This window comes from Chiloscyllium plagiosum, chromosome 45 (assembly GCF_004010195.1).
Source record: "Chiloscyllium plagiosum isolate BGI_BamShark_2017 chromosome 45, ASM401019v2, whole genome shotgun sequence".
NCBI classification, from domain to species: Eukaryota; Metazoa; Chordata; class Chondrichthyes; order Orectolobiformes; family Hemiscylliidae; genus Chiloscyllium; species Chiloscyllium plagiosum.
Genome location: NC_057754.1, coordinates 4,491,046 through 4,505,144, shown reverse-complemented (window position 1 = coordinate 4,505,144; position 14,099 = coordinate 4,491,046). Strand labels below are relative to the sequence as shown.

The 14,099-nt window shown below is 47.0% G+C and overlaps 1 protein-coding gene across 1 annotated transcript in view; it reads left to right on the top strand.

Annotated features, from left to right (window-relative positions):
• Window positions 1-14,099, top strand: part of LOC122543849 (ephrin type-A receptor 2-like) — a 48,440-nt gene that overhangs the window by 9,488 nt on the left and 24,853 nt on the right. The window contains exons 4-5 of the mRNA XM_043682677.1: window positions 9,230-9,391; window positions 13,337-13,496. Of these exons, the coding sequence (XP_043538612.1) occupies window positions 9,230-9,391; window positions 13,337-13,496 (322 nt within the window). The remainder of the gene's footprint in view (window positions 1-9,229; window positions 9,392-13,336; window positions 13,497-14,099) is intronic.

Below are 14,099 nucleotides of genomic sequence, written 5' to 3'. Positions count from 1 at the left end.
CAAACCTCCAGCTCAGCACTGTCCCCATGACTTGTCTTACCTGCCTATCTTCTTTTCCACCTATCCACTCCACCCCACCCTGACCTATCACCTTCATCCCCTCCCCACTCACCCATTGTACTCTATGCTACTTTCTCCCCTCCCCACCCCCACTCTCCTCTAGCTTATGTCTCCACGCTTCAGGCTCACTGCCTTTATTCCTGATGAAGGGCTTTTGCCCGAAACGTCGATTTCGAAGCTCCTTGGATGCTGCCTGACCTGCTGTGCTCTTCCAGCACCACTAATCCAGAATCTGGTTTCCAGCATCTGCAGTCATTGTTTTTACCTCTTTGAGAACGCTGGCAGCCTTTCTTTAACAGTGGGTCTGTTAGATGGATTCTATAGATGGGAGGTTGGCCTTTGTGATTGTCCGGGCCGAGTTCACCACTCTCTGTAACCGTCTCCGATCTTGAATGGTACAGTTGCAATATCTGGTCGTGATACATCCAGACAGAACGCTCTCGATGGTGCACCTATAAAAGTTGGCAAGGGTATTCGCCGTTATGCCAAATTTCCTCAGCTGCCTGAGGAAGAAGAGACATTGTTGGGCTTTTGTAACCAGTGCGTCCACGTGAAGAGTCCAAGAAAGCTTGTTGTGAATGACCACTCCCAGGAGCTTGACACTCCCGACTTGTTCCACCTCTGTGCTGTTAATGTGTAGGAGGCGTGAATAACATCCCGCCGAAAGTCAATAATGAGTTCCTTGGTTTTGCCGGTATTGAGAGCTAGGTTGTTCTCAGGCAGAGTGTGCGCTTTCAAGCAGTGAGGTCCAGGGCATTGGGAACACATTAGGGCCCAAGAATCAGGGTCTACAAGGAGGCTTCTGTGCACATGGTGGGTTGGGCGGGTGTGCTGGCACTCTGATGGTGAGCTGTGGGTGTGGAGGCCACGGCCCAGAGCTCCACTGAGGGCCCGTTATTTCTGCACCCAGACTTGCCACCCAATATTGAGGGAGTGCTGTGCTGTCGATGAAGCTTCAGCTCTGGCTGAGGCCCAGTCAGGTTTCCAGTCGCAAAAATAACAGAAAAAGGAAGTGTCGAGTAACAGATTATCCTGCCACTTTGGGTGGCACAGCGGCTCAGTGGTTAGCACCGCTGCCTCACAGCGGCACGGACCCTGGGTTTGATTCCACTCTCAGGCGATTGTCTGTGTGGAGTTTGCACATTCTCCCCGTGTTTGCATGGGGTTTCCTCCCACAGTCTAAAGATGTGCAGGTTAGGGCGGATTGGCCGTGCTAAATTTCCCCATTGTGTCCAGGGATGTTGCAGGCTAGGTGGATTAGCCATGGGGAAAATGCAGGGCTGCAGCAATGGGGTGGGTGTTTTTCAGAGGGTTGGTGTGGACTCGATGGGCCAAATGGCCGCCTTCCACACTAGAGGGGTTCTACGATTATCATCTTTGGTATTGTTGGCGTCTTGCGTTGCCCTGAATCGCTGTCCCTTTTCTCTCCAGGACAGCGCTGACAATACTCCCAAGAGTAACTTCACGAGTGATTTTAAGCAATTCTCATAAATCTGAGGGTCCCACCAGTGACCGGAGGCAATTGTCTCAGAACCCCATCACACACCAGACCAGCAATGATCCTCTGTGCAAGGCATAGTCAGAGTGAATTGAGATGATTTGCTTTTGAAGCAATTTGTTTCGGAACAATTTGAGTTATGGCCTCACATCCCTGGAAATTCAGTGACAAATTAATTCCTGCCCGCAGAAGTGGGAGAGCCAATAGAGTGACGCAGTGGCAAATCCTGTGGTTAGCGGCGGATTGCTGGCTAATCGGCCAGCTCTGTGACTGCTTTTTAAAAAAAATTTAAACAGGATGAAACCCAGCTGAAATAACTCTCACTGCAAAGAACTTAACCAACGCAGGTTGGGCTGTGCATGCATAAGTCTGAAACCACAGAATAGAACCCAAATGGAGCGAGTGTGAGACAATATCCTCCCTTACTCAGAGGCCATTATCTTTCTACTTCAAGCTTAAGCCCCCGCAAGATTATTTTTGGCTGTCCACACGGAGTCATAGAGTTTTGCAATGTGGAAACAGACCCTTGTCCATGCCAACCAGATATCCTAAACTTATCTCGTGCCATTTACCAGCATTTGACCCATATCCCTCGAACCCTTCCTTTTCACGTACCTATCCAGATGCCTATTAAATGTTATTAGGTCCATCACTTCCTCTGGCAGGTCATTCCATACACACCACCCACTGCGTGAAAAAGTTGGCCCTCAGGTCCCTATTTAACCTTTCCACTCTCACCTTGAACCTATGCCCTGTAATTTGGGACTTCCTTACCGTGGGAAACGATCTTGGCTATTCACCCTATCCATGATTGTATAAACCTGTATCAGGTCACCCCTCAGCCTCTGGCAGTGATTTTATAAACCTCTATAACCACAGCTACTGATACTCCATGGAAAACAGCCCCAGCCTATTCAGCATCTCCCTATAGTTCAAACCCTCCAACTTGTAAATCTTTTCTGAATCCTTCTAAGTTTAACAACATCTTTCCTATCATAGGGAACCCAGTATTGAATGCAATATTCTAAAACGGGCCTAACCAATTTTTGTACAGCTGCAATATGACATTCCAAGTCCTATGCTCAGTGTTCTGACCAATGAAGGCAAACGTGCCAAATGTCTTCTTCACTACCCTGTCTACCTGTGATTCCACTTGAAAGGAACTGTGCAGATCTGCCTCTAGATCTCTTTGTCCGGCAACTCTCCCCAAGGCCCTACCATTACATGTACAAGTTCTGCTCTGATTTGCCGTACCAAAATGTAACACCTCACACTTACCTAAATTAAACTCCACCTGCCACTCATCAGCCCATTGGCCCATCTGATCAAGGTCCCGTTGTACTCTGAGGTAACCTTCATCACACTCCTGATGGAGGGTTTATGCCCGAAACATCGATCCTCCTGCTCCTCGGATGCTGCCTGACCTGATGTGCTCTTCCAGCTCCAAACATTTCAACTCTGATCTCCAGCATCTGCAGTCCTCACTTTCTCTCAGTCACTGTAACCTTCTTCACTGTCCACTACGCCACCAATTCTGGTGTCATCTGCAAACTTGCTAAGCGCACCTACTGTATTCACATCCAAATCATTTGCATAAACAACAAATGCAATGTCCCCAGCACCAATCCGTGCAGCACACCGCTGGTCACAGGCTTCCAGTTCAGATCTGCATCCAGAAATAACAAGCAGTTCCAGAACAAAGGGCTCAGTTCACAACACAGCCAAGTCATATTTTCTCATGCTTTGGAGATGGAAAGTTTGGGTAGTTAGACACCGCTCTCTCACATTAACAGAGGCGTGGATGCAACCCAGCCCAATGAGGTGGAACTCTCTGCTGACTGTTAATGGCCAGTGTGTGGGATGCAGTTGCTTGGGAAATCCAGTTTCAATAATCCTACACAGAGAAACCGCAGGCTTGGAGTTGGAAATGGAATATTTGTCATACAGAATAGATGTCAGGACATTGGCATTGTGGATGGATATTTAAGGTGTCCCTGTCCTGGGAGCATTAATGGCAACAGTATAGACCCTGTGCTGTCCCTGTCCTGGGAGTGTTTGATGAGGGACAGTGTAGAGGAAGCTTTGCTCTGTATCTAACCCCATGCAGTCTCTGTCCTGGGAGTGTTTGATGGGGGACAGTGTAGAGGAAGCTTTGCTCTGTATCTAACCCCATGTTGTCCCTATCCTGGGATTGTTTGGGATAGTGTATACCTGGGAATACCTGAAATGGAAAAGTGTCCCATCCCCAGTGTTAACTTTTGACAGACTGATAGAGTGCCTTTTAAAATGCCTCCGAGCTCAGGTCAGGGCGTGTCTTATACACCCACTCAAGCTGCTTTCTGTCTGCATTATTACTGTTAGACATCAGTGAAGAATGTAATTTGTAGTCTCCCTGGTGCCTGCTATTTGATTCAGTGCAGTATCTGAAACTCTGGGCTTTTCAGATATTGCGTGCGTGTTGAAATAGTGTCGCAATCCTAAATCAGGTTGTTTACCGACAAACAGTGCACATATCGTAGAGTCATAGAGTAATACTGTAATACAGCAAGGAAACAGGCCCTTTGGTCCAAACTGGTCCATGTTGATCATGGTGCTCACTCAGCTAGTCCCAATTGCCTGCATTTGGTCCATATCCCTCTAAACCCTTCCCATCCATGTACCTATCCAAATGTTTTTTTGCTATTAACTACTTTCTTTGGCAATCCATTCCATACAAGCACCAGTCTCTGTGTGAAGAAATTGTCCCTCAGGTCCTTCTTAAATCTTTCTCCTCTCACCTTAAACCTATGCCCTCTAGTTTTCAACTTCCCATCCCTGGGAAAGAAAGACTACATGCATTCATCCTACCTCTGCCCTTCATGATTTTATAAACCTCAATAAGATTGTCCCTCATTCTCCCTCTAACTGAGGCCTGCTAGTCCTGGCAACATCCTCATGAATCTTTGCACTTTTTCCAGTTTAACTTTGTCTTTCCTATAACAGGGTGACTAAAACTGTATACAACACTCCAAGTATGGCCTCACCAATGACTTATACAACTCTAACATAACGTCTCAACTCTTATACTCAATGCCTCAACCAATAAAGGCCCAGCATGCTAAATGCCTTCTCCACCACCCTGTCTACATATACTCTCTTTTAAATTGAATGGATTGACACGAGATCATCTTTACTTTTAGCTGTACACACTCTCCCTCCCCATTCTGCTGAGTTTACTCACTCTCACTCATTCATTACCTGAATCTGTGGAATCTCTGACATCCTGCAGTTTTCTCTTATCAACCAAGTCATCAAATCGAAGTTTGGTGCCACGCAATTGCCACAAAAAAATGAGGATAGACTTTTGTTCTCACAGCTGGATTGAGGGAGATCATGAAGTGTCAGCTCAATGGGTTGCGCGCTGTAATTGTTGGGCCAGAAGGTTAAGTCCCTGCTCCAGAGTGGAGTATGTAGGCCAACACTAAGATGGCCGACAAAGATGGCCACCGGCTGGAGAGGTGGCGCCAGTGAGGTTACACTGCTGTGACGAAACCTTCTTTGCCAGAATGCATTCGTACGTGCGAGGATGACACCATCCCATTTCTGAACCCTCCCAGCTACTGACGTTGAAGACAAACCAAAGGAGGTTCACTTGGTTGAGACCAGTTATGGAGGGACTGCCTTATGAGGAGAGGTTGAGTAGATTGGGCTTGTATCTGTCAGAATATGGAAGAATGTGAGGTGACCTTAATGAAACATACCAGCCTCTTAAAGGACTTGACAGGGCAGATGTGGAGAGGTTGTTTCCCCTTTTGGGAAAGTCTAGGCTCAAAGGGTATCATTTCAGAATTAGGCATCACCCAGTAAGACAGAGATGAGGAGGAATTTCATCTCTCAGAGGGTAGAGAGTCTGTGGAAATCTTTACCACAGAAGGCTGTCAAAGTTGGGTCATTACATCTATTCAAAGCTGTGATAGACAGATTTTTAATCAGAAAGAGTTAATCGAAAGTTATGGGGAAAATGCAGGAAAGTAGAGTTGAGGGTCATCAGATCAGCTATGATCTGACTGAATTACAAGCAGATGCGATGGACTTAATGGCCTACTTTAACTCGTATGTTACGGCCCTCCCCATGGATGCTTAAAGCTGGAGATTGGCGTGGCAGCTATCCTAATGCACATGTATGGCATCACTGATGCCTAAGGAACCCTTGCCTCACTCACTTGCAGCTCAGCTTGGCTCCCCACTCTCTTCATCCGCTTTCCCATCTCTGTTTTGCTCTCCCACTCCCCACTCTCCTACTCCCCACTCTATTTCCCCCACATTCCCAGCTCTGCACTGCCCTTCCCTGCTCTGATAGGCAGCAATGCCATATATACTGCAACTGTATGGGCCGTCAGAAGTTGTGCCCTCTGAAGTTGTGGTGGTAGTAAACACAGCTTCCCCAGATACCTGGGTACATAATCTATGCTGACATTTCAGTGCAGTACAGAGCTAACACTGCATTGACAGAGGTGCCTCTCCAACCCCCACCATCCTTCCAACCCTGTCCCCATCAGCCCTCTCAGGTGGATGTAAAAATAGTTCCCCTGTTTCTAGTCTCCCTGCTATAGGAAGGATGTTGTGAAACTTGAAAGGGTTCAGAAAATAGTCACAAGGGTGTTGCCAGGGTTGGAGGGTTTGAGCTATAGGGAGAGGCAGAATGGCTGGAGCTGTTTTCCCTGGAGCGTCATAGGCTGAGGGGTGACCTTATAGAGGTTTATAAAATCGTGAGGAGGCAAGGATGGGATGAACAGCCAAGGTCTTTCTCTCAGACTAGAGGGCATAGGTTTAAGGTGAGTGGGGAAAGATTTAAAAGGGACCCGAGGGACAATTGTTTCATGCAGGGGGTGGTACGTGTACGGAATGAGCTGCCAGAGGAAGTGGTGGAGGCTGGTACAATGACAGCATTTAAAAAGCACCTGGATGGGTATATGAATATGAAGGGTTTAGAGGGATATGGGCCAAATGGGACTAGATCAGTTTAGGATATCTGGTCGCCGTGGACGAGTTGGATTGAAGGGTCAGTTTCTGTGTTGTATGACTCGATGAATCTACGGCTATTTTGAAAAACAATAGCGAATCCTTGCAGTTTCTTAGCTTGAATTTATCCCTTAAACAGTACATGGATCAAACTGGCTGGTCATTCACCACATCTGGTTTTGTGGGATCTTGCTGTGCACAAGTTGGCAGCCACATTTCTATATATTAGCATAGTGACAGCACTTCAAAAACAGTATTTAATTGGCTATAAAACACCTGGTACAGCCCAAGTCTGTGAAAGGCGCTATATAAAGTTAAATCTTTCCTCATTATTCTATATATGAATACGCAAGGGCAAACATCCACACCATATGAAAGCAATGTACTGCAGATGTATGATTTGAAATGAAAACAGAAAGCACTTGGGAAACTCAGTGGATCTGGTAGCAGCTATAGGAGGCAAAACAGAGTTAATGTTTCAAGTCCGATAGGAGGTGGCACATGCCTTACAACACTGGGGACCAAGGTTTGATTCCACCCTTGGGTTACTGTGCGTGTGGAGTTCTTCCCGTGCCTGCGTGGGTTTCCTCTGGGTGCTCCGGTTTCCTCCCACAGTCCAAAGATGTGCAGATTATGGTGGATTGGCCATGGGAAATTGTCCATTGTGTCCAGGGGTGTGCGGGAAGTGAGTTAGCCATGTGAAATGCAGGGTTACAGGGATAGGGTTCGGGATGGGTCTGGGTGAGCTACTGTTCGCAGGACCAGTGTGGACAGGATGGGCTGAATGGCCTGCTTCCACACTGTAGGCATTCTATAACCGGGTAGGCAAAAGGGGCTGAATGGCTAACTTCTGTTCCTATTTCTTTCACTTAGACAATAATTATTGATTTCTTTGCAGTGGTGCGGTCAAGGTGTGGAACTGGGACTGAGAGTCTCTTTATAAACCTTCACAATCTCACTAACAGAGTGTAAGAGGTTGCTTTTTACGTTATCTTTGTGGTGAGGGCTGTATTTCAACACAAAGTAGTCACCAGCCCAAACATGTTCTCATTGAGAAACCGAGACTGATAGTAATATGGAATTCTACACTGGAGTCTGCATTTAATCATCAGCTTTACAACATTCAAAGCTTCACAGGACCAATTCTATCCCAACGCTGTCCCTATACACGAGGAGGTCTTTGAAACTAATCATTTCTGTCACTCCAAGCTGCTGTGTTGCTCCTCTGCTGCAGGGAATCCTGATGGGGGATGGTGATAAGATGGAGGTTGTGGTACTGAAGGGAACCAGCAACGTAGGCAGGGCAAGGGATGAGGTCTTGCCAAGCAGTGTATTAAAAAGCAGGGCCTCAAAGGTTGCAATCAGAGGTTTTGATTAGCACCACATTCACAAGCATCCACTCCCTCCACCCCCGACGCTCAGTAGCAGCAGTGTGTACCATCTACAAGATGCACTGCAAGAATTCACCAGAGTTCCTCAGATAGGCACCTTCCAAACCCATGGCCACTTCCATCTAGAAGGACAAGACCTGCAGAGACACGGGAACACTACCACCTTCTGGTTCCCCTCCGAGCCACTGATTTGGAAATATATCGGCCGCTCCTTCACTGTTGCTGGGTCACAATCTGAAATTCCCTCCCTCAGGGTATGGGGGGTCAACCCTCAGCACATGGACTGCAGCAGTTCAAGAAGGCAGCTCAACCCCCCACCTTCTCAAGGGGCAACTAGGGATGGGGGCAATAAATACTGGCCTAGCCAGCGATGCCCACAATTGAATAAGAAAACAAACCTGTCAGGATTACTCCCCGTGCCAAGGGCTTGCGAATACAGAAATAGGAGAATGGAGCAGATGGCTGCACAGTATTGATGCAGGAGGGAGGGTTTTAGATTCCTGGATCACTGGGAATATTTCTGAAGAAGGTGGGACCTATACAATCAGGACAATCGGGAATAGTTCACACTCCTGACTTGTACCTTGTAGATGGTGGACAGTCAGGAGGTGAGTTACTTGCTGCAGGATTCCTAGCCTCTGACCTGCTCTTGTAGCGACAGTATTTATATTCTTAGATAGGATTGCTGCCTCTGATTGATGGAAATCCGAGTTTCGACAGTATTTCTTTATAACCCACACCTCTGTCACTGGAAGTTAGTTTTATGGCCATTTCAGTGTCTCCCCTTGGGTAAAACATTAAAACAAGGGCTTTGTCTGTCTACGTGAATGTTAAAGAGACAATATTGAATCCAGCCAAATCATGGCTAACAAAGTCTCACACCAGGGACTCAAACACAAAAACGTAATCTCTACTGACATTCCCCAGTGTTGCATCATTGAGGTACAACTGAGATCCCTTTTCACTCTCAGGGGGCCATGGAAAGTTCCATGATGCTATTTGAAGAAAGACCAAGAGAATTCTCCCCTGTGTCCAGGCTAATATTGATCGCTCGATCAACAGAAAAATGCAGACTATCCAGTTGTTAACATTTTGCTGTTTGAGGGAGTTTGCTGGCAACACAATAATCCGAGCACTTGTAAAGTACTTCTGAAGTGTGTTGGGACATCTTGAGGTCAGGAAAGGTGCTATATAAATTCAAGTGTTTTTTTTTTAACAATCCAGAACTGAATATTTTTACCTGTTTACCGTTTATTGATTTATTCTGTCCCTCCCACAGCTTGTAAAATAGGATATTACAAGGACACACCAGGGCACGGCGACTGCACCAAATGCCCCACCAACAGTCATTCCGATACTGAGGCCTCTGTCTCCTGCCCATGTTTAAGTGGTTACAACAGGACTGAGGCACACTCTCCGTCGGCTGCTTGCACTGCCTACGGTAAGAAGCATTACAGCGAAAATTGTCAGTGTTCGTGCGAAATAGGAGATATACACTGAAGAAACTTTCTCCATGGGTAGAAAGTAAACCTGGAAAATATTGGAAGCTGTATATATCCTGGAGAGGCGGGGGAGCCATTCTGTGCTTCAATGTACTACTGTTACAGCTGCTACAATTCACTGATTTTTCTGTGCAGTTATTGCCAAATAATCTTTGACACCTTTAATCATCAAAATCACACATCGGCCATGGATCAATGCGCAGTGCTTCCATCTTCTGAGCCACAAGTTTGTAAATTCAAGTCTCATCCAAGGGGTTTTTATGCAATGTTTAGCTTGACACCCCATTGCAGTACTGAGGGAGTGCTGTACAGCAGGAGGGGCCCCAATGCAGTGCTGAGGGAGTGCTGTACAACAGGAGGTGCCCCAATGCAGTTCTGAGGGAGTGCTGTACAACAGGAGGTGCCCCAATGCAGTACTGAGGGAGTGCTGTACAACAGGAGGTGCCCCAATGCAGTACTGAGGGAGTGCTGCACAGCAGGAGGTGTCCCAATGCAGTACTAAGGAAGTGCTGCACAACAGGAGGTGTCCCAATGCAGTACTAAGGAAGTGCTGCACAGCAGGAGGTGTCCCAATGCAGTACTAAGGAAGTGCTGTACAACAAGAGGTGCCCCAATGCAGTACTGAGAGAGTGCTGCACAGCAGGAGGTGTCCCAATGCAGTACTGAGGGAGTGCTGTACAATAGGAGGTGCCCCAATGCAGTACTGAGGGAGTGCTGTACAGCAGTAGATGCCCCAATGCAGTGCTGAGGGAGTGCTGCACAGCAGGAGGTGCCCCAATGCAGTACTGAGGGAGTGCTGTACAGCAGTAGATGCCCAATGCAGTGCTGAGGGAGTGCTGTACAACAGGAGGTGCCCCAATGCAGTACTGAGAGAGTGCTGTACAGCAGGAGGTGTCCCAATGCAGTACTGAGGGAGTGCTGCACAGCTGGAGGTGTCCCAATGCAGTACTGAGGGAGTGCTGCACAGCTGGAGGTGTCCCAATGAAGTACTGAGGGAGTGCTGTAAAGCAGGAAGTGCCCCAATGCAGTACTGAGGGAGTGCTATACAGCAGGAGGTGTCCCAATGCAGTACTGATGGAGTGCTGTAAAGCAGGAGGTGCCCCAATGCAGTACTGAGGGAGTGCTGTAAAGTAGGAGGTGTCCCAATGCAGTACTGAGGGCGCACTGCACAGCAGGAGGTGTGCAAATGCAGTACTGAGGGAGTGTTATACAGCAGGAGGTGCCCCAATGCAGTACTGAGAGAGTGCTGTACAGCATGAGGTGTACCAATGCAGTACTGAGGGAGTGCTGTACAACAGGAGGTGCCCCAATGCAGTACTGAGGGAGTGCTGCACAGCAGGAGGTGCCCCAATGCAGTACTGAGGGAGTGCTGTAAAGTAGGAGGTGTCCCAATGCAGTACTGAGGGCGCACTGCACAGCAGGAGGTGTGCAAATGCAGTACTGAGGGAGTGTTATACAGCAGGAGGTGCCCCATTGCAGTACTGAGGGAGTGCTGTACAGCATGAGGTGTACCAATGCAGTACTGAGGGAGTGCTTTACAGCAGGAGGTGTCCCAATGCAGTACTGACGGAGTGCTGTACAGCAGGAGGTGCCCCAATGCAGTACTGAGTTAGCGCTGCACAGCAGGAGGTGCCCCAGTGCAGTACTGAGTTAGCGCTGCACAGCATGAGGTGCTGTTCTCCAGAGGCAATATCAAATGGAAGCCCATCTCAACTGGGTATAAGCATTCAATGTCCTTTTTCAATGAAAAACAGGACCTGAGGGCTCACAACTGAAATCACTAAAGTTTATTACCCGGTCATTATCATCCTTCTATTTGTGGCAGCATGCTATGTGCAATTTGCAGCAATATTTCAAAGGTTACTACACTTCCAAAGTCCTTGATTGGTTGTAATGCAGTTTGGGATGTGTTGATTTTCTTTATTGTTACAAATCTTTATTTGTTTTTAACTTGGGAACACTGGTAGGTATGGTCCGATGCTAGGGCTCCCTTGGGGTCGAAGTTGTACTGTGCGATATCGCAAATTAATGCATAAACATGTTTTTACGAGTGACCTTGACCACTTTTTTATACAATGGTGACAGTCCATCCATCTGGGGAGGTTTTAGAGTTTTAAACAAATGATGTTGTTCAGTCACATCAGTCAGTGATATCAACCAGAGGGATGAACAGCTCCCTTCCATCTTCATGTACACAGGGGGGTAAATAGGATCGTGGTGGAGGAACCCAAGGTCTCCTGCACCCATTGGGTAGATCCCAGAGTCAGTAAACCTATTGCTTGATGTGACAATGGACGATAATATCACACATCTGTGTTTTTCTGTATCCATGGGACAAATTGAGTGTATGGTGAAGGTAACACAAATCTCTCAACTGAACAGCAGATCCCTAAAGTAAAAGCTCATCAAGTGGACCTTATGTAGATTACTGCACTGATAGCAGGGAGGCAAAGGCCCGGTGGTATTATCGCTGGAATATTAATCCAGATAATCTTTCTATGGCAGATGGTGAAATTTGAATTCAATAAAAATCTGGAATTAAAAATCCAATGATCACCGTGAAACCATTGTTGAAAAACTCGTCTGGTTCACTAATGTCCTTAAGGAAAGGGAACCCCAGCAATGTGTTTGGCTCAGAAATGGCCTAGTAAGTTGCTTAGTTCAATGGTACTTGGGGATGGGCACAAATTATAGAATCCCTACAGTGCAGGAAGAAGCCATTCATCCCTTTGAGTCTGCACTGTTCCTCCAAAAAGCATCTCGCCACCTTCCCTCCATTTCCAGCAGCCAACTCACCTAGTCTTCACATCCCCTGGACACTATGGGCAACATAGTGCAGCCAGTGCACACTAACCTACACATCTTTGGACTGTGGGAGGAAACTGGATCACTCAGAGGAAGCCCACACAGATAGAGTCATAGAGATGTACAGCATGGAAACAGACCCTTTGGTCCAACCCATCCATGCCGACCAGATATCCCAACCCAATCTAGTCCCACCTGCCAGCACCCGGTCCATATCCCTCCAAACCCTTCCTATTCATATACCCATCCAGGTGCCTCTTAAATGTTGCAATTGTACCAGCCTCCACCACTTCCTCTGGCAGCTCATTCCATACACGCACCACCCTTTTCTGAACCCTTTCAAGTTTCACAACATCTTTCCGATAGGAAGAAGACCAGAATTGCATGCAATATTCCAACAGTGGGCCTAACCAATGTCCTGTACAGCCGCAATATGACCTCCCAACTCCTGTACTCAATACTCTGACCAATAAAGGAAAGCATACCAAACGCCTTCTTCACTATCCTATCTACCTGCGACTCCACTTTCAAGGAGCTATGAATCTGCACTTCAGGTCTCTTTGTTCTGCAACACTCCCTTCATTCCTGAAGAAGGGCCTGTGCCCGAAACGTCGAATCTCCTGTTCCCTGGATGCTGCCTGACCTGCTGTGCTGTTCCAGCAATAAAGTTTCAACTTTGATCTCCAGCATCTGCAGACCTCACTTTCTCCTTTAACACTCCCTAGGACCTAACCATTAAGTGTATAAGTCCTGCTAAGATTTGCTTTCCCAAAAATGCAAACTTGAGACAGTTGCACAAGACTGGGATTGAACAAATGCTGTGAGGCAGCAGCACTAACCACTGAGCCACTCTGCTTGTTTTGCTAATAATGCCCACATCCAAGGAAAAAGTAAAGAAAGAGAAATCTCTGCACAGTATATAAGTTCCTTGCGGGTTATTACCTAACTATATTAAATGTAGACAATGATTGGTGGCTAGCTCATTGGAACAGGTGAAAGACATGGTCATTGCATTACTGAAGGCAGTTATCTCACTTGTTAACATCCTCACTAACAATTTTTCTGTTTGTATCACACAGAGATTGAGAATCAAGACCTCACCACCAAAACTGCTGTACCAACTATTCACAATGGAGATCTACAGTCTGGGGTCATACTGGCAGCATTTGGAGGTGCACTGCTGGTGCTAGTGCTGTTCATTGGCTTGTTTGTCAGTTGGAGAATGAAAATGAAGGACAAGTAAGAATTAAACCCTGTCTGAGGAACAGACACATTACAATCACCGTAACACTCTACAATTACAATCACCGTAACACTCTAATCCGAGTTACCCGAGACCCCTTAAATTAACACTGATATTCCACTGATCAAACCCACATCATTCACTGTAACACTCTCTGATGTACCCCACACCCCTCATTGCAGCATTCTCTGATATGCCCCACACCCCTCACTATAGCATTCTCTGATATACTGCACACTATAGCACTCTTCGATATACCGCACACCCCTCACTGTAACACACTCTGATATACCCCACACCCCTCACTGTAACACTCTCTGATATACCCCACACCCCTCACTGTAACACTCTCTGATATACCCCACACCCCTCACTGTAACACTCTCTGATATACCCCACACCCCTCACTGTAACACTCTCTGATATACCCCACACCCCTCACTGTAACACTCTCTGATATACCCCACACCCCTCACTGTAACACTCTCTGATATACCCCACACCCCTCACTGTAACACTCTCTGATATACCCCACACCCCTCACTGTAACACTCTCCGATATACCGCACACCCCTCACTGTAACACTCTCTGATATACC